This window comes from Macrotis lagotis, chromosome 2, assembly GCF_037893015.1.
Source record: "Macrotis lagotis isolate mMagLag1 chromosome 2, bilby.v1.9.chrom.fasta, whole genome shotgun sequence".
NCBI lineage: Eukaryota > Metazoa > Chordata > Mammalia > Peramelemorphia > Peramelidae > Macrotis > Macrotis lagotis.
The window spans coordinates 171,037,144-171,061,972 of NC_133659.1; the positions used below are offsets into that span (position 1 = coordinate 171,037,144).

A 24,829-nucleotide genomic window follows, 5' to 3' on the forward strand; every position below is an offset into this window, starting at 1 on the left:
GTAGAATGTGTGATGGGAGATCAGGAGAGAAATTAAGGTTGAATATATGGATTTGATGTAGAATTGTGATTTCTTTACAGATATGATAACTGAACTCATAGGCACTGATAGGATTATTAAGAAAGAGAGGGGATAAGAAAGAAGGCCTTAAGACAGATCCTTTTGGGAAAGTACACAGTTTAGAGGATAAGATAGAAGAGGAATAAGATAGAAGGCCTTAAGACAGATCCTTTTGGGAAAGTATACAGTTTAGAGGATAAGAAAAGGAAGATGATCAAGCAGAGAAGAAATAGTGAGGCAGGAAAAGAACCAAGAAATAATATAGAAACTAGGGTAGAAGAGAATGGGAAGAAAGTGGGCAAGTGTAAAGAGCTACAGAAATGTCAAGCAAAATGAGAACTGGGAAAAGGCTGATGAGTTTAAAAATTAATCACCAATATTTGTGGAGAAAACAGGGTTAATCAAGTGGCATAGTCAAAAACAAGATTTCAAGGGGTTGAAAAATGAGTGAGAGATGAAGAAAAAGATAAATGCAAGAAATCTTATTATCAGAAAGGCTGGGCAGCAAACAGGAAATTCTTTTGAGTACAAGCCAAACAATGGATTGTATATATGTCTGGTAAATAAAGTTGAACCTATATAACTAAGTTCAGAGAAATTTATCACCCGGGAATAGGTTACCAGATGATGGAACTTTTTCAGCCACTATAACGTACAAGAAACATTTAAAAAATGTAAAGAGTAGAGTTATGATCTCCACTGATGGATCAAGTACCCACATTGATGATATTATGAATCACCAAAAAAGTATATCATGATCATCATGTGATATTGACTGAATATGCAATATTGTTTTAGTCACTGATTTCATATCTTTATTGTTCTCCTAAATAATTTTTAAGTTTCTTGTGAATACAAGCTCTGTCTTTTTATATATATATATAAATTTCAATGGAACAACATCAGATGTATTAAAAAGAGAAGAAAAATTCCTTTAAAATACTTTTCTTCAATTTAAAGTAATTGATGTTGATCCTCTGACCAACTTAATTTCAACTTAATCCAAGAAATTTTTATTGAATATCTATTATGTGCAGGCAGGCATTCTAAAATTTCTCCCCACAGCTCATCTACCATTATTCCCTTGTCTCTTTGTTGTCTGTAGGACCTAAAAAATCTCATTTAAGACTTACAAAAACCTTGAAATGAAAATTGCAACTATTGTTCTCATTTCAAAGAGGCAACACCTGAGACCCAGAATGTATGCAATGTATTCAAAATCACAGCATATCCAGGTACCTAGGAACCCAAATCCTGTGCCATAGCCCATTACCCCTGCCACCATGAAATGCTAAAAAGACATTTATCCAAAATCTAAACAAGAAACTCAAATGATCAAAAAGGTTAAGGAAATAGTGATTAAATGATGTTCATAGTAATGGCTCCTAACCTTATCATTCAATTAAAACTGCTCTTTGCAAAGTTATTAGTGGTTTCTTAATTGCTAAATCTAAAACTTTTTCCTCAATCCTCATCCTTTCTGACCACTACACAGCTTTTCCCACTATTGATCCCCCATTTCTTCTTTTTTTTTTAAATTTTATTTATTTAAAGCTATGGGGTTAAGTGACTTGCCCAAAGCCACACATCTAGGCAATTATTAAGTGTCTGAGGTCGAATTTGAACTCAGGTCCTCCTGATTCCAGAGCTGGTGCTCTATCCACTGAGTTACCTAGCTGCCCCCACCCTTTACTTCCTGATATTTTCTTCCCTCTAGGAGTTCATGATGTGCTTCTCTCTTCATTCTCCTGACTACTTCATTCTATTTCATTCTTCATTCTCTCTAACTACTCTGTCTTCTTTACCAGTTCTTTATCCAAGTCATATCTACTAATTATGGATGTTCTCCAAGGTTCTATTCTAGGTCATCTTTTCTCCCTTTAAACGGTTTCACTTGATGATCAGCACCCATGGTTTCAATTATCATCTCTTTACAAGACCCTAAGATTTACCATTCCAGTTCAAAACTCTTTCCTTACCTCTACTCATAACTCTGTAGCCTTTTAGACATCTTATACTAGATGTCTTATAGACATCTAAAACTGAACTCATCTTTCCCCCCAAATCCCCCACCCTTCCTAACTTCCCTAATCCTTTTGAGGATACCACCATGTTTCCAGTCATATAGACTTTCAACTTAGGTAGTGTACTCCATTCTTCATTTGCTTGCATCACTCAAATCCAACCAGTGGTCAAGTCATGTAGTTTTTTACTTTTGTAATGTCTTTCCTCTGCTGCTGCCACCATCCTTATGAAGGCCCTTGTCACCTCATGCCTAGACTACTGTCATCTTATCTTAAATCTATCTCTACTCCAGTTCATCCTCTGCTCAGTTGCCAAACTGATCTCCCTAAAATGCTGCTTTGACCATAGCATCTCTTTCTATCTAGGGGCTCCCTATTATCTAGAATCAAAAATTAAATCTGTTTGATTTTCAAATCCTTTCATAACCTGAACCTTTCCTATAGTCTTCTTATCCTTTACTCCCCTCTACCTGCTCTTTAATCAAACAAGATCCCTCTTGGCTGTAGGAAGGCTAGCCTTCTGGCTAATCTGGGAAAATTAGTCTTCTGGCTGTTTCTTGTACAACATTCTGTCTCACAGCTCAAAGTGTTTTCCCTGGTTGACCTCCGTGACTGAAACTCTATCCTGCTTCATCTCTACCTCTTAGTTTCCCTGGCTTCCTTCAAGTCACAGAAGATGTCTTATCTTCTGGTAGCAGCCTTTTCCAGTCCTCCTAATTTTAAAGGCTTCTCTCTGAGATTATCCCCAATTTATCTCAGATGTATTTTGTTTATACATAATTGTTCTCTTGTTGTCTCTCCCATTAGACTGTGAATTCCTTGACAGCAAGAACTTGTTTTTGCCCTTTTTTAAATGCCTACCTTTTAGCATGGCAAATGAAATATAATAAGTATTTAATAAATGGTAAATGATTGATTGATCAAGAAGGATTAAAGGATCCTAAAGTTTCTTCTAAATTATAAAAGGATTGAATTGTTACTTTTTAAATCTTCAAAAAATTATGAATTATATTCAGTCATTCCTGTAAGCAGCATAAAGAGTATACCTAATTCATCATGGATTAATGGGAGTTTACTAAAGTAGTCAAATAGAGAAGGATGAGGAATATAGAAATCCTTAATTTAGCAAGGCTCCTGATACTATCTTATGCAACATAGTTATTGACAGACTTTCTCACTTGGTATAGCAGTAGGCTAGCTTCTTTACTTTTGCAAAGTGGGCAACATATCACATTAGGAAATTCCAACCCCAACCCAAATTATTAGATAGCATTAGAGCTTTGTAAATTTTTAGTCAAGAAAAATATGAATTGAATACCTTTATCTAGTATTGGTAGAACCATTTTTAAAAGTATCTATTTTGATGAAAATGTTCTGGAAATGTATTATACACCAGTCCCTTTTAAATTTAAATGTCTTTTGGAAGTTTCATTCATTTTATCTGCTTCACCAGAGCCTTCTCCTTTTAGCAAATCTCATCTTTCCTCCTCCATATCTCACAATTTCTAATCAATTGGACAGTGTAATGTAGGAAGAACTAAATAAAAATTAGCAAAGATATCAAGGGAGATAAACTTATTAAATCAATCATCTTAATTTTCTTTATAATCAAAAATTAATAGGTTCTGAGTGAGCCTATTCCTCTCCTGCAAATTAATGCAGAGACTTTGTGAGAACAATTTTCTTGATTCACTCAGAGATCCATTTTCAATTCCATTAACATTTTTAAATTATCTACTATATGCAAAGTGTTATGCTAAGGCACTTGGGATAGGGACTAGATTAGTGATTTTATTTGGGAAAGGGAACTCCTGAGTCAGAAAATTCCAAGTCAAGTTGACAGCTTTTCTGAATCTTATTTTATTTGAGAGTTGCCTAGAGTAGAGGTATTTATTTCAAATAGAAATGGAGGATTCAAATTTGGATCCCTGACACCAACACATTGATTTAATTTTAAAATATGTTATATTTTAAAATATATTATAAAATAAATTATATATGTTTTATTGTATTTTTATTTAATTTGCTAAATATTTCTCAATTACATTTTAATTTGGTTTGGAAGCACTCAGGAGTGTTGTTTTTGCTATTGGTTCTTACATGTACAGAGAGAAAAATAAATAAAAAACAATTTGAGGAAGGAATAACTAGAGAGAAAGGTGAGAAAGGTAAGCACCAGGGAAGGCTTTTGACAAGTGACATGTGAGCTGAGCCTTGAAGGTAGAGATGAAGTTGAGGAGGGAGTGCATTTCAGGTAAAAAGACTGGCTAGTGTGAATATAGTATAGTGGAGAAATGGAATGATGATTTCAGGAACAAGTAAGCCTGTCTGGATAGAAAGTAGAATTTGTGAACAGAAGTGATGCAAAATAAAATTAGAATGAAATGATCTCATTGGCACCCTCTGTCCCTATGATTGGAAAAGGGAGCCCTGAGTTCTAGACCTCCAGTGAATGAAGGACACCCAGGTAAGCCAAAGCTTCATTTCCTGAACCACTACCACCATTCCACTCCCATGTAATTTGCATCCCCAGCATTCAGGAACATGTTCTGTATACCCATTTGAGTTTTGACTCAAATTTCTTTTAAATTCCCAACAATGGAGACTTCCAGTCAAGATGGTGGAGAGAAGACAGGCACGGTTTTAAAATCTCCTGATCTTTCCCTATATATGATGTGAAACAAATCTCTTAACAGGAATCCGATCAACAAAACCCAGAAAGAAAACCCAGGAGAAAGAACATCTATCTCAGGATTTGTCTTCCCCAATTGTGGGTGAGTCCAGGTGCAGAGGACTGACTTTGCAGAAGCATGGGACCAGGGAGAACCTGGAAGCCTGGATAAGCCATGGATTAGCCTGATTAGTGGTGGGGATGGAGCCTGGGAGCCTGAGGGCCCACGGCAGGGGGGGGGGGGCGGCCTTGGGTCAACTAGGGAGTAGAGGCATTGGTGTTGCCGCTGACCCTCAGGAGCTTGCCAGCAGGGCTAGAAGGAGAGTTCTGGAGGAGAGATACAGACAACATCCCTGGGCTCATCTGGTCCAAGGGAACGCAAGAGTCCATGTCTCCATTTCAGCTGAAGCCTAGGAGTGTGAGCAGCAGAACCACCTCAGCTGACAATAGGGAGAGTGATCACCTCACTCCAGATAAAAAACAAAAATATTTAACAGCTTCAATCACTCCTCCAGGTCAAGGGAGAGGGCCTCAATCAAGGTCACAGACACTCAAGAGAAAGAAACCAGCACCTCCTACTGGCCAGATGGAGATATGACACTCAGTGAGTAAAGCCTCTAGGGATCCCAACACCAAATCTCTGTGAAACACCCCCTCCCCAACTCAAGCTCTTAGTAAAATGAAGAAAGGCCAGCAGCAAGGAGGGTTCACAGAAAAATTATTGGAAGGAAAAGACCATAATTCAGAGAGACCTAGAACCTCTGAGGAGAATATGATCTGTTTTCCATCACAGAAAAAATACTTGAAGAAATAAGAAAGGAGTTTAAAAATCAATTGGAAAATTTGGGAAAAGAAACCCAAGAGAAGATTAACACCTTGCAACAAGAAAACAAATCATTAGAAAATACAATTGGGCAAATACAAAGTGAGAATAATTCTCTTAGATCCTCAATTGGACAAATGCAAAAGAGATCCTAAAATGAAAACAGTAAGGAATGTTGTGGCCAAATTCCAGAACTATCAGATAAAAGAGAAAATCCTGCAAGCAGCAAGAAAGAAACAATTTAGATAGCAAAGAGCCACAGTAAAGATTACACAGGACATGTCTGCATCAACATTAAGGGATCCAAGGGCCGGGAATGAGATATTCGAAAGAGCAAGGGAGCTTGAAATGCAGCCAAGAATCCACTATCTGGCAAAGCTGAGCCTTCTCTTTCAGGAGGAAAAGATGGACATTTAATGAAATGGAAGACTTCCAACAATTCCTGATGAAAAAACTAGAGATAAATAGAAAATTTAGACCTCAAACAGGAGGTTCAAGAGATACATGAAAAGGTTAAAAGGCGGGGGGGCTGCTATCCAATTAAGATGAAACTGGCTATATCCCAGCATGAGAAAAAGAGTTTCATAACTCTTAAGAATTATAACTCTATCAGAGAGAATATACTTAGCCAGAAATGATGGACACTCATGACTTATCCATGAGATGGCTACCCAATGGGATGAAACTGGCTATATATCCCTACTTGGAAGAAAGACATTAATAACTCTCAAGAACTGTAACTCTATTAAAGAGAATATACTTAGCCAGAAGTGATGTAGACTCAAGATTTTCCATGACTCAGATAGAATGATTTAAAAATATTTCCTCCTTAAAAAGAGGGATAGGAAGGAGATGGGAGAAGGGAGGGGATTGAATGGGGATAAATCTCATTACATTAAGAGGTACAAAAGACCTATGGTAATAGGGGGGAAGAAGGGAGGGGATGAGAAATACCTGAATCTTCCTCTCATGAAATTTGGCTTTAAGATAACTTACACACACACACTCAGTTAACTTGAAAAACATCTAACCTTTCAAGTATTAAAAGGGTAAAAGGGGAGAGGGAGACACAGACATGGAGGGAGAGAAAAGGGGGAACTAACAGAAGGAAGGGAAAAGGGAAAAAGGGAAAGGGGAAAGAAAGGGGAGGGAGGTAGATACAGGAGGGCAAACACACTAAAGCGGGAGGAATTCAGAAACAAAATACTGGATATTTTGGGTAAAATATTGGGTGATATGGATAAAGGGGAAAAGGGGGGGAATACAAACAGAGGGAAGATAGCATGAAGGGCAATAAAGTGTTAGTAATTATAACTTTGAATGTGAATGGGATGAATGCTCCCTTAAAAGGTAAGCAAATAGCAGAGTGGATTAAAAATCAGAATCCTACAATATGCTGCTTACAAGAAACTCATATGAAGCAGGGAGTATAGAGTAAATGTAAAAGGTTAGAGCAAATTATATTTGCTGAAGTGAAAAAAACAGGGGTAACAATCCTTATCTCAGACAAAGCAGCTACAAAAATAGATAGCATTAAAAGAGATAAGGAAGGAAACAATAGCCTCCTAAAAGGTACCATAGACAATAAAGTGATTTCAATACTGAATATATATGCAACCAATAGGATAGCATCCAAATTCTTAGAGAAGAAGCTGAAAGAACTACAGGAAGATATAGACAGCAAAACTCTACTAGTGGGAGACTTCAAACTCCCACTCTCAGGTCTAGATAAATTGAATGATGAAATGAAAAAGAAACAAGGAGAAAAATATATTGTTAGAAAAACTAGATATGATAGACTTAAGGAGGAAATTGAATGGGGATAGAAAGGAATATATACCTTTTTCTCTGTGGTACATGGCACTTATACAAAAATTGACCATGTACTAGGGCATAAAAACCTAATAATAAATTGCAGAAAGACAGAAATAGTGAATACATCTTTCTCAGATCACAATGCAATAAAAATCACATGTAATATTGGTCCAGGGAGATATAGACACAGAACTAACTGGAAACTGAATAACCTCATTTTAAAGAATGAGTGGATCAAACAACAAATTATAGAAATAATTAATTATTTTATCCTAGATAGTGATAATAATGAAACAACATACCAAAACCTATGGAATTCACTCAAAGCAGCTGTTGGGAATATATTGTATAACTTTAAATACTTACATGAATAAATTAGAGAAAGAGGAAATCAATGAACTAAATATGCAAATAAAATAATTAGAGAAGGAACAAGTTGAAAACCTCTAATTAAATACCAAATGAGAAAATCTAAAAATTAAAGGAGAAATTAATAAAAGCAAAAGCAAAAATAATTGAATTAATAAATAAAACCAAGAGTTGGTTATATGAAAAAACTAATAAAATTGATAGGAAAACCAAATTGCTAGTATCATAAATGAAGAAGGTGAACTCACCACCAATGAGGAGGAAATTAAAGTAATAATTCAGCATTATTTTGCCCAACTCTATGCCAATAAATTTGACAATCTAAGTGAAATGGATGAATATTTACAAAAATATAAGTTGCCCAGGATAAATGAAGAGGAGATTAAATACCTAAACAACCCTATCTCAGAAAAAGAAATTCAACAAGCCATCATTGAACTCCCTAAGAAAAAATCTATAGGGCCTGATGGATTCACAAGTAAATTCTACCAAACGTTTAAGGAACGTTTAAGGAATTCTATATAAACTCTTTGGAAAAATAGGGGAAGATGGAAGTCTGCCTAACTCTTTCCATGACACCAATATGGTACTGATATATAAACCAGGGAGAGTCAAACCAGAGAAAGAAAATTATAGACCTATCTCCCTGATGACTTTAGATGCAAAAATCTCAAATAAAATCTTAGTAAAACGATTACTACAAGTTATCACTAGGATGATACATTTTGACCAAGTAAGATGTATCCCAGGAATGTAGGGTTGGTTCACTATTAGGAAAACTGTTAGTATAATTAATTAAATCAATAACAAACCTATCAGAAATTACATGATTATATCTAAAGATGCTGAAAAAGCTTTTGACAAAATACAGCACCTACTCCTACTAAAAACACTAGAGAGAGTGTAGGAATAAGTGGATTGTTCCTCAGAATAATAAGCAGTACCTATCTGAAACCATCAACAAGCATTATATGCAACAGGGATAGAGGCATTCCCAATAAGATCAGGGGTCAAACAAGGATGCCCATAATCAGCACTACTATTCAATATTGTATTAGAAACGTTAGCTTCAGCAATAAGAGAAAAAAAAGAAACTGTAGGAATTAGAACTGGGAAGGAAGAGACAAAACTCTCACTCTTTGCAGATGACATGATGGTATACCTAGAGAATCCCAAAAAATCATCTAAAAAACTACTAGAAGGGGTGGCTAGGTGGCTCAGTGGACTGGCCCTGGAGTCAGGAGTACCTGGGTTCAAATATGGTCTCAGACACTTAATAATTACCTAGCTGTGTGGCCTTGGGCAAGCCACTTAACCCCATTGCCTTGCAAAAAAAAAAAACCTACTAGAAATAATTTGAAAATTTAGCAGTCACAGGATATAAAATAAACCCTCATAAATCCTCAACATTTCTATATATGACTAGCAAGATACAGCAAAAAGAGCTAGAAAGAGAAATTCCATTCAAAGTAAACTCAGACAATATAAAATACCTGGGAGATTACCTGCCAAGGCAGACTTAAAAACTTTTTGAAAATAATTAAAATTGAAAACAAATAAAATTAGATTTAAATAACTGGGTAACCATCAACTGCTCATGGATAGGTCAAGCTAATATAATAATAATGACAATTCTACTAAAACTAAACTACTTGTTTAGTGCCCTGCCAAACAAAATTCCAAAAAAAATTACTTTAATGAGTTAGAAAAAGTTGAAAGTAAATTCATATGAAGAAATAAAAAGTCAAGAATTTCCAGGAACTTAATGAAAAAAAGTACAAAAGAAGGGGGCTTAGCCTTACCAGATCTAAAATTATATTATAAAGCATCAGTCATCAAAACTGTCTGGTATGGCCTAAGAAACAGAGTGGTGGACCATTGGAATAGACTAGGTACAATAGCAGAAAACGATTATAGTGATCTGCTGTTTGATAAACCCAAAGAGTTCAGCTAGTGGGATAAAAACTCTCTCTTCAATAAAAACTGCTGGAAAAATTGCAAGTTAGTATCTTAGAAACTTAGATTAGATCAACATCTCACACCCTATACCAAGATAAGATCAAAACGGATAAAGGATTTAGACATAAAAAACAATATTACAAGCAAACTAGACTAGCTTACCTGTCAGATCTATGGAAAAGGAAGCAGTTTATGACTAAGGAAGAGATGGAGAACATCACTTAAAACAAACTAGATGATTTTGATTACATTAAATTAAAAGGCTTTTACACAAACAAAACCACTGTAACCAAGATCAAAAGAAATGCAGTAAACTGGGAAATAATCTTTATAAATAATGCTTCTGGCAAAGGACTCATTTCTAAAATATACAGAGAACTGAGTCAAATTTAAAAAAAAAAAAGAACCATTCCCCAATTGACAAATGGTCAAAGGATATGCAAAGGCAATTTATAGATAAGGAAATCAAAGCAATCCATAGTCATATGAAACCTTGCTCTAAATCATTACTTATTAGAGAAATGCAAATTAAAGCTTCTCTGAGGTACCACCTCACACCTCTCAAGACTGGCCAATATGACCAGAAAGGATAATAATCATTGTTAGAAGGGTTGTAGGAAATCTGGGACACTACTACATTGTTGGTGGAGCTGTGTACTCATCCAACCTTTGCAGAGAGAAATTTGGAAGAACGCCCAAAGGACAACAAAAATGTGCATGCCCTTTGATCCAGCAATGCCACTACTAGGTCTATACCTTGAAGAGATGAAGAAAAAAGGTAAAAACAGACTTATACAAAAATATTCATAGTAGCTGTTTGTGGTAGCAACAAATTGTAAATCAAGTAAATGTTCTTCAATTGGGGAATGGCTTAGCAAACTGTGGTATATGTATGTTATGGAACACTATTGTTCTATTTGAAACCAGGAGGGATGAGAATTCAGGAAAGCCTGAAGAGATTTGCATGAACTGATGCTGAGCAAGATGAGCAGAACCAGAAAAACACTATGCACCCTAACAGCAACATGGGGGTGGTGATCAACCTTGATGGACTCACTCATTCCATCAGTGCAACAATCAAGGACAATTTGGGGCTCTCTGCAATGGATACCATCTGTATCCAGAGAAGAACTGTGGAGTTTGAACAAAGACCAAGGACTATTACCTTTAATTTAGGGGGGAAAAAACTGATATTTTATTGTCTGATCTTGCTATCCCTTATACTTTATGTTTCTTCCTTAAGGATATGATTTCTCTCTCATCATACTCAATTTGGATCAATGTATACCATGGAAACAATGCAAAGACTGGCAAATTGCCTTCTGTGGGGGTGGGTGGAGGGAAGTAAGATTAGGGGGAAAATTGTAAAATTCAAATTAAATTAAATCTTAAACAAACAAAAAAACAAAAAAAAAAAGAAATTCCCAACAATCGAAGTTTGCTGTTTTGGCAAAAAGTGTGGTGCCTGAGGGCAGCTAGGTGGCTCAGTGGGGGGCAGCTAAGTGACACAGTAGATTAAGCACCAGCCCTGGAGTCAGGAGTACCTGAGTTCAAATCTGGCCTCAGACACTTAATAATTGCCTAGCTGTGTGGTCTTGGGCAAGCCATTTAACCCCATTTGCCTTGCAAAAACCTAATGGCTTTAAACTGTGCAAGCAGTTATGAATTCTTCTACATTTGTGACAAGATGGGGAATCCATAGTGAGCCTGTGGAAAATAGGGGCCATGTGCTCCCTTGTAGCAAAATAAATGAATGAGTTCAAGAATATGTACAAAAAAAAATATGTTCGTATATTTCTGTTCTCTTTATAGTTCAACAGTGGTTAAGTAAAAATATGGACAGGAAATACATGAGATGATTTCTTATTTAAATCCAACTAGCAAATAAAATAAGATAAAATGAATGTTATTGAATTGAAAAATATAGTAAAGTACACGGGAAAGATCAAGAAAAACTCCATAGGAGATTCGAGAAAAGTGGGTACTCTTTTACTTAGAGGAATTAAGGAAGAAATAATAAAGGAAACAGTTCCTAAGAAAAAGAAGGATTTCAAGGGTAGGGATTTGGAGAGAGTCTTCTGCTCCTACAAGGGAAAAATTTGCTGAGTTCACAGAACAAGGAGAAGGCAAGAAGGGCTGAGGGGATAAGAAGGGCTACTTACCTGAAGCAGGAAGCTCAAAAAAGAATACTGTGCAAAATAAAGCTAGGTGGGAACTGGATGACAAGACAATTAATTTCTCAGGCCCAAACCATTAAAATATCTCTCCTCTTTATGGACCACCCCAGTGGCAAAAAAAAAAAAGATTCAAACTGAAGGCCTGTTCAATGCTTATTACAAACTTGCAAAAAATATCTACATTGTCTCTGCTTTTCTCATCTAGCACCTACCATAAAGGGTTGCTTCAAGTATCAAATGAAATATGTTTACAGAACTTTGCAAACTTCACAATGCTAAAGAAATAAAAGTTGGGTTGTTGTTGTTATTATTACAGCAAGAAGAGAGATCTCTGCAATGAGTTCAAGGTGATAAAAAAATGACAAAACATACTGCCTCCATGGAGATTTTAGGGATCTTTGTATATCAGTTGTCTATCTAATTGGGGGAGGATGAATGTGGGGTCACACATGCACATGGAGGAACAAAGCATATCATTAGCTCATGTTGTCAATCAACATGCTGCTTATGATATCTTTCCCTTCTATGCTTTGATGAAAATCTCTGGCCCTTTAGGACTTCCTTGGTGCAAGGGAGCACATGGTCCCTCTATTCTTCAGGCTTACTATGAGCTCCCAGTCTTCTACACAAGTGTAGAAGAATTCCTAACTGCTTGCACAGTTTAAAGCCATACTGCTATCTGGACTAACAGTCATTCATAATATTAGTCTGTACCTCCACATGACACAATTCAAGAAGGCCTAACACTTATTGAATAAACAGCAAATTTCCATTGCCCAGCATTTTAAAAGAAATGCTTAACATTTAAGTCACAACTCAAATGGGGAGACAGAATATACAAAAGAAAAACACTCACACAAATACTCATAAAGAAAAATATAAAGAGAATACCCTAAGGAGAAAAATGATCCTCCTCACCTAAATGATTTTTCAAGGTCACCTACCCAAAACTGGACTTGAAATTATAGATCTCTTTTCACCTCCCCTTCCACCATCTTGTAAGATAAATGAAAGAGGTCCAGAATATGTATGAAAAAATATTTATATACTTCTATGCTCTATTTATAATTCATCAATGGTTAAGTAAAAGTATATTATGCCTTTCCCCATTAGGTACTTAAATGGACAGTAAATACATACGATGATTTCTGATTTAAAAATCAACTAGCAAAAAAAAAAACTAAAACAAAAATCAACTAGCAAACAAATAAGATAAAGATACACATTAACTTCCACTCTTATGTGACAGGTTTTTAATAATTATTAATGAAAGCTATATTAATTACTGACAAAAATGTGGTTTCCCTATCCTAAATTGTGAATGGAAAAAATCATTTCCAAATAGGGAAATTATGTTGTTGAATCATTTCAGACAAATCTGTTTTTTGACCTCATTTGGGGTTTTCCTGGCAAAGAGAACTCTGTATTTCCTTCTTCAATTCATTTTGCATTTTATAGATTACATTACATTTACATTTTACAGATGAGAAAACTGAGGCAAAGAGGATTTGCCTTAGGTCACAGAGGTAGGGCATAGATACAGCTAAGTAACTGAAGCTGAATTTGAACACAGGAAGATGGAACTTCCTGACTCCAGGTTTGGTGCTGCTATCGAGCAGCTGCTCCAAAGAAATTTATATAAATTGAAACTATTTTAAAATTAAGGTTTTTCTGAAACACATTCACTTGAGTAAGTTCTTCAATGAACAGAAATGAGAGAAAAAATTATAAACAAAATCTACAATTTGCTTCAAAGAATAGTAACTTTTTATAGCAAATAAAAATGCGTAAGAGCTTTGAAAGTTTACCTGAAGATCTTTCACATTTGGAAATGGAATCCCTATCGTTATGACAGCACGGGCATTTCCATCTGAGAAATCCAAACCTTCACTCACTTTGCCTCGGCAAACTGCTACAAGGAGGGCACCATCTTAAAGTAAAAAGAGAGTGATTATTTAAAAGAATTATATGTGGAATTTTTCCCACTTACAATTTCTTCAGAATGAGAGTAGCAAAAAAAAAAAATTTAAGTAAAATAAAGTTATAATGTTGTATTGCATTGTATTCTGTCTTTAAAATTTGTAGAATAGCTATACCTGCACTTATTTAACAAATTATCAACTCCAGGGGTGTGGGAAGCAAAAAAGGAAAATGAACAAAAGTAAAGAGAGGGACTCCATGACTATTTTCTTGAAAAATCTACCAATGCAAAAAAGAGTTACCCTCAGAAAGGACAAAAGACTGCAGTGACCACCTAAAGCCAACAAAATCACCCTATTTGCCAAGTGGAGAGCTGCAGCAGCCAAAGGCAACACTGGCTTAGAGTGGAAGATGATCTATTAAATTTATGAAACTAGAGCATTTATGAAGTAGTACCACCTCATTATGCTCCTTGGATGGAAATGTGAACTTACTGACCAGTGTATTGTCTACAATGATGTACACAACAAATCAACACCACAGGAAGTTGTCCTGATTAGGTCTTCAGTTAAGATTTCCTGGTATTGTAGGTAACCATTTCTTTCAGCCCTACTCCTAGATGTGTCCCCCTGGATCATACCCTTTCCTCTGATTGGTCAGTTTCTCCCAGTAAAGCATCCAGGCCAGCTATCCCTTCATTTCTTCCCCAAGTTCTACTCCTGAGTCTCTGAAAACCCTCTACTGTATATAACACCACTTTCTCCTCCTCTTCCCTCTGTCCTCTACAGATTCCTTAGGTTTTTGTCTTCCCCCATTAGAATGCATGTTCCCTGAGGAGAAGAACTGTATTTCTTTCTGCTTCTATTTGTCTCCCCAGGACTTAATGCAGCATCTAGCACATAATTAATACTTGTTGACTTAACAAATGTTTGTTATTGTTGACTACCCCTGGAGTTTATATGGACATACTCCTATATCACAACCAAAAAACCTCTTTTTTTCCATCTGTATAATTCCCAATATAATTTACATCATTTTTGTTGGTATGAAACTCCTTGTTAAAATATTGTAGATTAGTCACACCTAGCATAAACCTCTTTCATCCTTTAAATGACCTGCTTCTCTACTTCTTCTATAGAATTCGACGATTCACGGCCATATGGTCATTGCATATTACCAGGAAATTACTGATTAAAAATGAGTTTTTATTTCTTGGGATTAGTAAATGCTCTTCACTGTTACCCTAAGGCAATAAAGCATATTCTCATAAGCAAATGTGAGGAAAAACTTTCTGACCCAATTATCCAAAATGGATTGGGCTAATTTGGGAAGTTACATGTCCCACCCCATGGGAGATTTTTAAACAAAGCTAAGATGAATACTTGTTGGGATGTTGTGGAGGGTAATATTATTCAGATATAGGCTGAACCTTTCCAATTCTGTGATTGCTTTTTATTTAATTCTGGGCCTAGTTCACTGTCTAATTGCAGTGTCTAAGATAAACGTGCTGATAGATTAGCTCTACAGGGCCATCTATCCTATTGTATATTACAGTGGGAAAACATGTATTTTTCACCTACTTGGTGAGATATCATTAAGATGGGTTCTGTTCTAAGGTTTGATGAAAATATTAGAAGAGAGCAGCTGGGCTTTGCAGATAACTTTCCATTTTTATAATTATTTAATTTACTGAGAGATGAAAGACTATAAAGTACATACTGATATGAGTAAAAAACCAAGTCTTAAAGGCTCTACGTATAAGAAGTGCTTCCCACATGAATGTCAAAATCATATAAAACACTATGATAGTTTTGCTACCTATAGTAGTTAAGATTGTGAGAATGGTTTTGGTTGATGATCTCCTAAGCACTGACACACAGTGAAACATTAAACAGGGAGTCACATGTTAAATAAGAAATTCATCAAAATTATTAAAGCCTTCTTTTGTCAATTTGAAGGCAAGGGCTTGTCTCTGTTGACGTGAGTTTCTCTAAATATGACTAATCACAGACAATAGATTCATTGCATTGAACTCAGAGTGCTACAAACTCCTGTTTGTGAAATCCATAGCAAAGCAAAAGAGATTGGCATGATCACACATACTGAAAAAAACGAGGATAAAAACATCCACTGCTCAAACTAAATGAACAATATATCAAATAAGTTCATCACTGCCTACTCCTACAAAAGTAAACCTCTCAAATTAATGTTCCCCCAGAGATGTTATATATAGCTGGAAATCAAGGAGCACCATGATCTAGATAGAATTAAAATGACAAGTTATAATATAAAGGACAATGGGGAAAAGTTGCAAACTTTTTACCCATGAAAAACTATACCACACAAAAAAAATGGCATAAAAACATTATCATGAATATTGTAAAGGCACAGTGAAACTGAGAGACAACAAATGAACATTATGAATTACTTAAAAATAAGAAGACTTCCTCCACAGCTTTAATAGATCTCTATTTTTTATGAAGAAATTTCGATATTAGTTATTTTGTTTAAGAAGACTCAAATAAAAGATAAATAAAGTGGAAAAATAGCATGTTTCAGTCTGTATTCAAAAAATATCAGTTTCTTCCCTGGAGGCAGACAGAACGCTTCAACATTAGTTCTTTGGAATTGTCTTGGATCATTGTTTTGCTGATAATAGCTAGGTCATTCACAATTCTTCAATAAATAATATTGCTGCTTTTACTCTATACAACATCCTTCTGGTTCTTTTCATTTTCCTATGCATCATTTCATGCAAGTTTATCCACATTTTTCTGAATTCATCCTGCTTATCATTTTTATACCATAATAATATTCCATTACAATCATATACCACAGATTGTTTAGCTATTCCCCAAATGATGAGCACTCCTTAAATTTGATGGACTTCTATTGAGGAAATATAGTAAAACATCAATAATAATTGCATGGAATAAGAAGCTGTAAAGTTTGTGATATATATATATATATATATATATATATATATATATATATCAGTGGAGGTAATATTCATATCAATGAAATCACAGATCTATTAAATTAACAAGTCTTCAAAGAAATTCAGTTGGAATAAAGATTATAACTGCAACATGTTGGTGAACACAGTCTGAAATGAAATTTCTTGTATCACATGCATACTGGGAACAATATTGTAAGAGAGCCAACTTTAGATTGAACTAATTATAATTCTGACTTAGCAATCAAAATTTAAATTATAATCAGTACTTTAACTTACTATATTAATTCCCTGAACAATTTTAAATAACTTTAACCCAGTCCCTAATTCTCTGAAACTCTCACACCAAACACTTAAGTAGGAGAGTAAAAGAGCCCAGTCATTTAAAGATTTTGTAGTAGTGCATGTGTGTATATGCATAGTGGGAGTCTTTCTTTTTCTGGGGATAGTAGTGGTAAATTCCAGATCTGTATTTTCACTGGTATAGGGAACGCCTAACACAAAAAGTCCTTTTCACCATTGCAATGGTCACAGTTGGTATGGATCAGAATCAGAACTTGAATCTAGGTCTTCCTGTCTGCAAGGCTAATGCTTTATGTCATACCATCTCCCATTAAGCTCCATTATTCAAAGGATATTACTGTTAGGCTACTTATTATGTTTAAATAAATTATCTATATTTAGGGAGAGCATACTTCAGTTCTGCTTTTGAACAAGGATAATGTTATGAGGTTCATAACTTTATCAGAACTCATAGCTTAAAGACCAATAAAGAAGATAAAAGTGTCTAAATGTATTATAAACATATACATGATAGCATTTATATGAGATAATGCCAATTGAAATAATTATTCCATTCATATAGAACCAAGAGATAAATGTATATAGTACATTCAAATATTCAAATAAATACTGACATTATGAATCTGCACTTATATATGACAGTGTTTATTCAGTAGCCAAGAAATAGGCATACCTCGGTCTCCTTTACTCTTGATTGCATCATAGTACACTTGTAACACTTCATCAAATGCAGTTTTCTCTCCACCTTGTGGTTCCGTAATGACTGTCTTCACTAGCTCAAGGTTATGCCATAAACCAGTGTGTATCCAACGTTCTTTTAATTTGTCCAGAAGCTAAAGCAAGAAAATAAAAAAAGAAAAAAAGAAATTTAGATCCTTAACTAAATAAATTGTTCTCTTCTTCCCACTGGTTCATTTGCAATTTGAAACATAAGAAATGGAAACCTAATTTCATGAATTAGACTAGTAAAATGATAGTTATAGAAATGGAAAAATACAGACATAAAATTTCCTCCAGTGAGTGGAGATAAAGTAAATTCAATGAATAGTAAAAATTCTAGAAGAATAAACAATCTTCAGGGCAAAAGCTGCTTTCAATACCTTAAGCTTATCACATAGTTGATTTACATCCTTCATTATCAAAGAAGAACAAAATGACATCACTGTGTTATAGATGAGTTTCAGTGTGTCCGACTGTGGCTGATCAGATCAATACAATTTTGGAATGCTCTACCATAGATCAAGCACAAGTAGTCCACGTGAACACCTGAGGTGGTAATTCTAAACTTTCTTAACCACAAAGTTCTTAATAAATGGCCACTAAATTGAAATGATCACATTAGGAAGTACCAACAGAAAATCAGATCTTGAAATTCACTGTCATATTTTAGTACTACTTAAAATGTGAACATTGATCTTTTATGGGGGAGCTGTTTATTAACTTACCTCAGATCCTTTCATTGAAAGTGAATATTTTAGTACTCTGCTTCAACTTGAAAAACTGTCTCTTTCTTTCCCCTTCCCCTTTTGTCTATTTTTCCCTTTTCTTTTCCCAGGAGGGGAGATGGAGGATAGAGGGAGATGAGGGAGAAAAAGGGGAATTCCAAAGCACTCAAACACATGACCTTGGTACTTCAACATCCCTAAACTGAAGCTCAAGATGATTCCTAAATTCCTATTTTCTATCTTAAATTCTTTTATTTGCATACTAAAAATCTACATATTCCTTAAAAACAACCCTGGGAAAATAGTACAAATAATACTAGTACTTGAAAAATTATGTTTATATCAAACACCTTTCTTTCTCTCCTTTTCAGAAGCCTTGTTCAAGTTTAATAAATATGATTCACTATGTTTCACATGAGTTAAATAAGGGGTTCTTAACTTGGGGTTCATGAACTTGTGTTTTTAAAATAGATAGTTTGATACTCCATTTCAATATAATTTGCTTCCTTTATAATCATAAGAGTTTTGTATTATACATTTAAATTATCTAATTTGAGAAGAGATTCATAGGCTTCATCAGATTGCTGTCAAAGAAGTCCATGATACAAAATGGTTAAGAACACTTGTTTAATAAAACTACTATGGATCTGCAATAAGAAGTATTGTTTTGATATGTAAAAGCACAAATAATGTCTTCTTTCCTAATCACTCTTAAATTTATACTTACACTTAAAAAGTCATCAGATTTGAATACTTTCAGAATTCTTATTAATTTTGTTTTGTTTTCTTTAGGTTTTTGCAAGGCAAATGGAGTTAAATGGCTTGCCCAAGGCCACACAGCTAGGTAATTATTAAGTGTCTGAGACAGGATTTGAACCCAGGTACTCCTGACTCCAGGGCCAGTGCATTATCCACTACGCCACCTAGCTGCCCCATCGCCACCTAGCCACCCCAAATTCCTATTAATTTTGGAAATGAAAAGTGATTTAGCTTGATTCTCTCTATTATGATTATCACAGCATTCTGTAGCATATGCTGTGGTCCAGGGATTAATAGCCAATTGTCTAAAAACACCTTGATTCAGGATTAGTAATGATGCCAATGATTAAAAGAAAATTAAAATCTGTAGAGAGAAAAGAAGTAGCTAACAATGACTAGGATAGGGGTGGCAATATACGATCCATCAAAAGAAAAGGAAAACATCACATACTTTTGAATGTTTTGAATTAAAAAAAATTAAAAATGGCTAAACTATAAACAGGAGTATAGTCTTGGATAATAAACAACTCTTATCTATACCACACAACTGATCTACCTAAAAGATTGCATTTTGTCCATTCAAGTAATTATATACATAAATTTATCTTTTCAAAAGATTTTGAACAAATTTTTTAAATGTCTTGTGGTAATTGTTTTTAAAAGCTATAAATTTAATATTAGAAATTATATGTATTTATAGGTGGTTTTGTGTGGTTTAAGCTGTCTGTGAACTTTTTAATATATGGTGAGAGGGAAAAAGGGAGGGAGATAAGGGTGAAAAGTGGTCATTTTTTCCTCAACATCTTTTATCACCCTTTCCCTGTTCTCAAGGGTTTTGTTTTCATACCCACTATTGATAAATGGAGAAGAGAAGAAAAAAAAAAGCAATGATTTTTGAGTCTGTTTCACTTTCCCTTGCTTGAATGACAAGGCAAGGAGTTCTATCTTTAAGGTATTTCATCCTAAGACTACATGTCTGGATCTCCCATTATCTCCAATACAACAGACAGGAAAAGTGTAATTGCTACATTCTTAACCTGGGTAGCACTGACTGTGTGATAGAAGCTTCTTTTGAGAAGCACGATGTTCAAACAGAATGGAGGCAAGGCAATAGAGTTAAGTGACTTAGCCAGAGTCATACAGTTAAGTAATTAAGTGTCTGAGGCTGGATTTGAACTCAGGTCCTCCTGACTCCAGGACTGGTGCTCTATCCACGAGGAGTACCCTTTACTTGATGTCCTGAATAGATTCTTCAGATAAGAACGTTTTCCCAGAACCTGAAATTTTGTTTTTATATTGCAGTTCAATGGGAAAATACTGAACTCTCCTCATAAAAAATTAAAATGAGGAAAATTTGAATAAAATGGCATAGGATGATAAGGTGGGAGGTTTAGGGAAGCTTGTCCCAGAAAACCTCCTTCTATGCAGCCAAATATAACTAAAATTTAACTAGTTTGTTAACTATTGCATCAATAACTTTTAAAGTTCTGTAGGGAATAGTATTTCTCTAAAAGTCGAGAGATTATTACATCAGAATACTATTTAGCTATGCCTAACATGGATAAATCAGTCTTAATCAGTCTTCTTAGGTCATAAAAGAACCTCATCTCATTCTCTCTTTATGAGCTTAGAACTGTTCAGAATTTTTCCTTTTATAAAATTTTTATTATTATTGTCATTTATTATTTTTGTTATGAATTTTTATTACCCTCCTTTTTAAATGTCTTCTTAATAATGACAGTCACTATATCAATCAGTTTTGTCATTTGAGAAACAGAATAGCATAACAGAGGGTTAGCTGGATTCAATTCCATTTCTGACTCTTACTAGCCATTTGACTGTGGGTAACTCCCTTAACCTCTCAGAGTAACTCTCTAAGACTCTAAACTGCAGAAAAGGTGCTGCAAGCCTTTAAGCAGCAAAAGTCAACCAAGAATGTCACTTTGGCTGGGCAAAAAGGGGAGTAATCTATTATAAGAATAGGAAGGTAGAAAAGGGTCAGGTTGTAAAGAATTTTAGGGGTCAAAAATTGGATGATTATATTTTAAATCTAAAGGTAAGAAGAAGTCATGGAATTTTAAGACACAGAGAAATGATATGATCTCACTTGCATTTTAAGAAAATCATTTGTGCAACTCTATGTAGTTCAGACCAGAAAGGGAAAGAGACCTAAAGCAATGGTCCAGGCAAAAGGTGACAAGAGCTTGATTGAGGGTAGTGAATGGATGAGTAAAGAAAAACGATAGAAAAGAGGGTCCAGGAGACAGCCTTAGTAAATAGCCATTTAGGAAATGTAGTTTGGCTGATGAACAAGAAAGAGGTTTTGGAAGAGTGAATTGACAGTAAAGAAAGAATCAAGATAGTAGTGCTATGAAAACTCAAAAGATGAGAGCATTGAGGAGAGGATAGTTAAAAGTGCTCAATGATCAGAAGAGCATGAAGAATGAGAAAAGGCCATCAGATTTGGCAATTAAAAGATCACAAGTAACTTAGAGGGAGCAGTTTCAGTTTTTTTTCTGAAAATTTTCAATTTATAGAATTTGTTTTATTTTTCATGTTTTTCCCCCTCATGATTCTTTTTTCTCATTTTGTTCTGATGAAGTCAAAAGTCATTATAAAAGATGAAAGGGGCAGATAAGGAGCACAGTAGATAGAGCACCAGCCCTGGACTCAGGAGGACCTGAGTTCAAATCAGGATTCAGACACTTTTTTTTCCCGGATAGAAGCGACTTGGGCAATTTGAAGGCATTATGAAGGGAAAAAAAAGACATGGATGAATTGGAATGAGCACAGATATGGGGGAGGGGGCAACCTGCTCTAAAAGATAAGAGGGAGATTAGATCAACATCTCGCACCCTATACCAAGATAAGATCAAAATGGGTACTGGATATAAACACAAAAGACAATATTAGAAGCAAACTAGGAGATCAAGGAATAGTTTATCTGTCAAATCTATGGAAAGGGAAGCAGTTTATGACCAAAGAAAAGATGGACAACATCATTAAAAACAAACTGGATAATTTTGATTACATTAAAAAGCTTTTGCACAAATAAAACCACTGTAACTAAGAATAAAATAAATGTACTAAAGTGCGAAACAATTTTTACAACTACTATTCCTGACAAAGGACTCATTTCTAAAATATATAGAGAACTGAGCTAAATTTATCATTAAAAAAAAACAAACAAGCCATTCCCCAATTGACAGTCAAAGGACATGCAGAGGCAATTTACAGATGAGAAAATCAAAGCAATCCATAGTCATGAAAAATTGCTCTAAATCATTACTGATTAGAGAAATGCAAATTAAAGCTTCTCTGAGGTACCACCTTACATGTCTCAGACCGGCCAATATGACCAGAAAAAAAATGATAAATGCTAGAAGGGATGTGGGAAATTTGGGACATTAATGCATTTCTAGTGGAGCTGTGAACTCATCCAAGCCTTCTGGAGAGCAATCTGGAATTATATACAAAGGGCAATAAAAATATGCATATCCTTTGATCCAGCAATGCCATTAAGAAATCCTGAAAAAGGGTAAAACATCACATATACAAAAATATTAAAAACAGCCCTGTTTGTGATGTCAAAGAATTGGAAATTGAGTGAATGGTTCATCAATTGAGGAATGGCTGAACAAATTGTGGGATATGTATGTTATGGAACACTATTGTTCTATTAGAAACCAGAAGGGCTGGGAATTCAGAGAAGCCTGGAAGGATTTGCAAGAACTGATGCTGATAGAGGGCAATAAAGTGTTAGTAATTATAATGCTGAATGTGAAGGGGTTGAACTCTCCCTTAAAAAATGAGCAAATAGCAGAGTGGATTAAAAACCAGAATCCTACAATATGTTGTTTACAAGAAACTCATCTGAAGCAGAGAAATACATGCAGAGTAAAGGTAAAAGGCTGGAGCAAAACATATTTTGCTTCAGCTGAAGTGAAAAAAGCAAGGGTAGCAATCCTTATCTCAGACAAAGCAGCTGCAAAAATAGATAGCATTAAAAGAGATAAGGAAGTAAATTACATGGTCCTAAAAGGTACCATAGACAATAAAGTGATTTCAGTACTGAATATATATGCACCCAATGGGATAGCATACAAATTTTTTTTTTTAGGATTTTGCAAGGCAAATGGGGTTAAGTAGCTTGCCCAGAGCCACACAGCTAGGTAATTATTAAGTGCCTGAGAACTGATTTGAACCCAGGTACTCCTGACTCCACGGCCGGCCCCAAGCATACAAATTCTTAAAGGAGAAGCTGAAAGAGATACAGAAAGACATAGACAGCAAAACTCTACTAGTGGGAGACCTCAACCTCCCACTCTCAGTTCTAGATAAATCGAATGATAAAACGAAAAAGAAAGAAGTTAAGGAGGTAAATAGATTTTTAGAAAAACTACATATGGTAGAATTATGGAGGAAACTGAATGGGGATAGAAAGGAATATCCATTTCTTTCTGCAGTACCTGGCACTTATACTTATACTTGTACTAGAGCATATAAACCTAATATAAATTGCAGATGGGCAGCTAGGTGGTGCAGTAGATAAAGCACCAGCCCTGGAGTCAGGAGTACCTGACTTCAAATCCAGGCTTAGACACTTAATAATTACCTAGCTGTGGCCCTGGGCAAGCCACTTAAACCCATTTGCCTTGCAAAAAAATTTAAAAAAAATAAATAAATTGCAGAAAGGCAGAAATAGTGAATACATCTTTCTCAGATCACAATGCAATAAAAATCATATGCAATATTGGGCCAGGAAGATATAGACCCAGAACTAATTGGAAACTGAACAACCTCATTTTAAACAATGAGTACATCAAACAACAAATTATAGAAATAATTAATTATTTTATCCTAGATAATGACAATAATGAAACAACATACCAAAACCTATGGGATTCTCTCAAAGTGACTGTCAGGGGATATATTATATCTTTAAATGCTTACATGAATAAATTAGAGAAAGAGGAAAACAATGAACTAAATATGCAACTTAAATAATTAGAGAAAGAACAAATTAAAAATCCCCAATTAAATACCAAATTAGAAATTCTAAAAATTAAAGGAGACATTAATAAAATCAAAAACAAAAAATTATTGAATTAATAAATAAAACCAAGTTGCTTTTATGAAAAAATAAAATTGATAAACCTCTGAACAATTTGATTTTTTAAAAAAGGGAGAAAAAACCAAATCGCTAGTATGATGAATGAAAAAGGTGAACTCACCACCAATGAGGAAATTAAAATAATAATTCAGAATGATTTTTCCCAACTCTATGCCAATAAATTTGACAATCTAAGTAAAATGGATGAATATTTATAAAAATATAAGTTGCCCAGGTTAAATGAAGGGGAGATTAAATGCCTAAACAACCCCATCTCAGGAAAAAAGAAATTCAACAAGGCATCATTGAACTCCCTAAGAAAAAATCTCCAGGGCCTGATGGATTCACAAGTGAATTTTACCAAACATTTAAGAAACGATTGGTTCCAGTTCTATATAAACACTTTGGAAAAATAGGGGAAGACAGAACTCTGCC

The 24,829-nt window shown here is 34.9% G+C and overlaps 1 protein-coding gene across 1 annotated transcript in view; it reads right to left on the reverse strand.

Moving 5' to 3' along the window:
* BRIP1 (BRCA1 interacting DNA helicase 1) overlaps positions 1–24,829 on the reverse strand; it is a 448,227-nt gene that overhangs the window by 219,062 nt on the left and 204,336 nt on the right. The window contains exons 15-16 of the mRNA XM_074223555.1: positions 17,751–17,910; positions 13,707–13,828 (exon numbers count right to left, since the gene is read on the reverse strand). Of these exons, the coding sequence (XP_074079656.1) occupies positions 13,707–13,828; positions 17,751–17,910 (282 nt within the window). The remainder of the gene's footprint in view (positions 1–13,706; positions 13,829–17,750; positions 17,911–24,829) is intronic.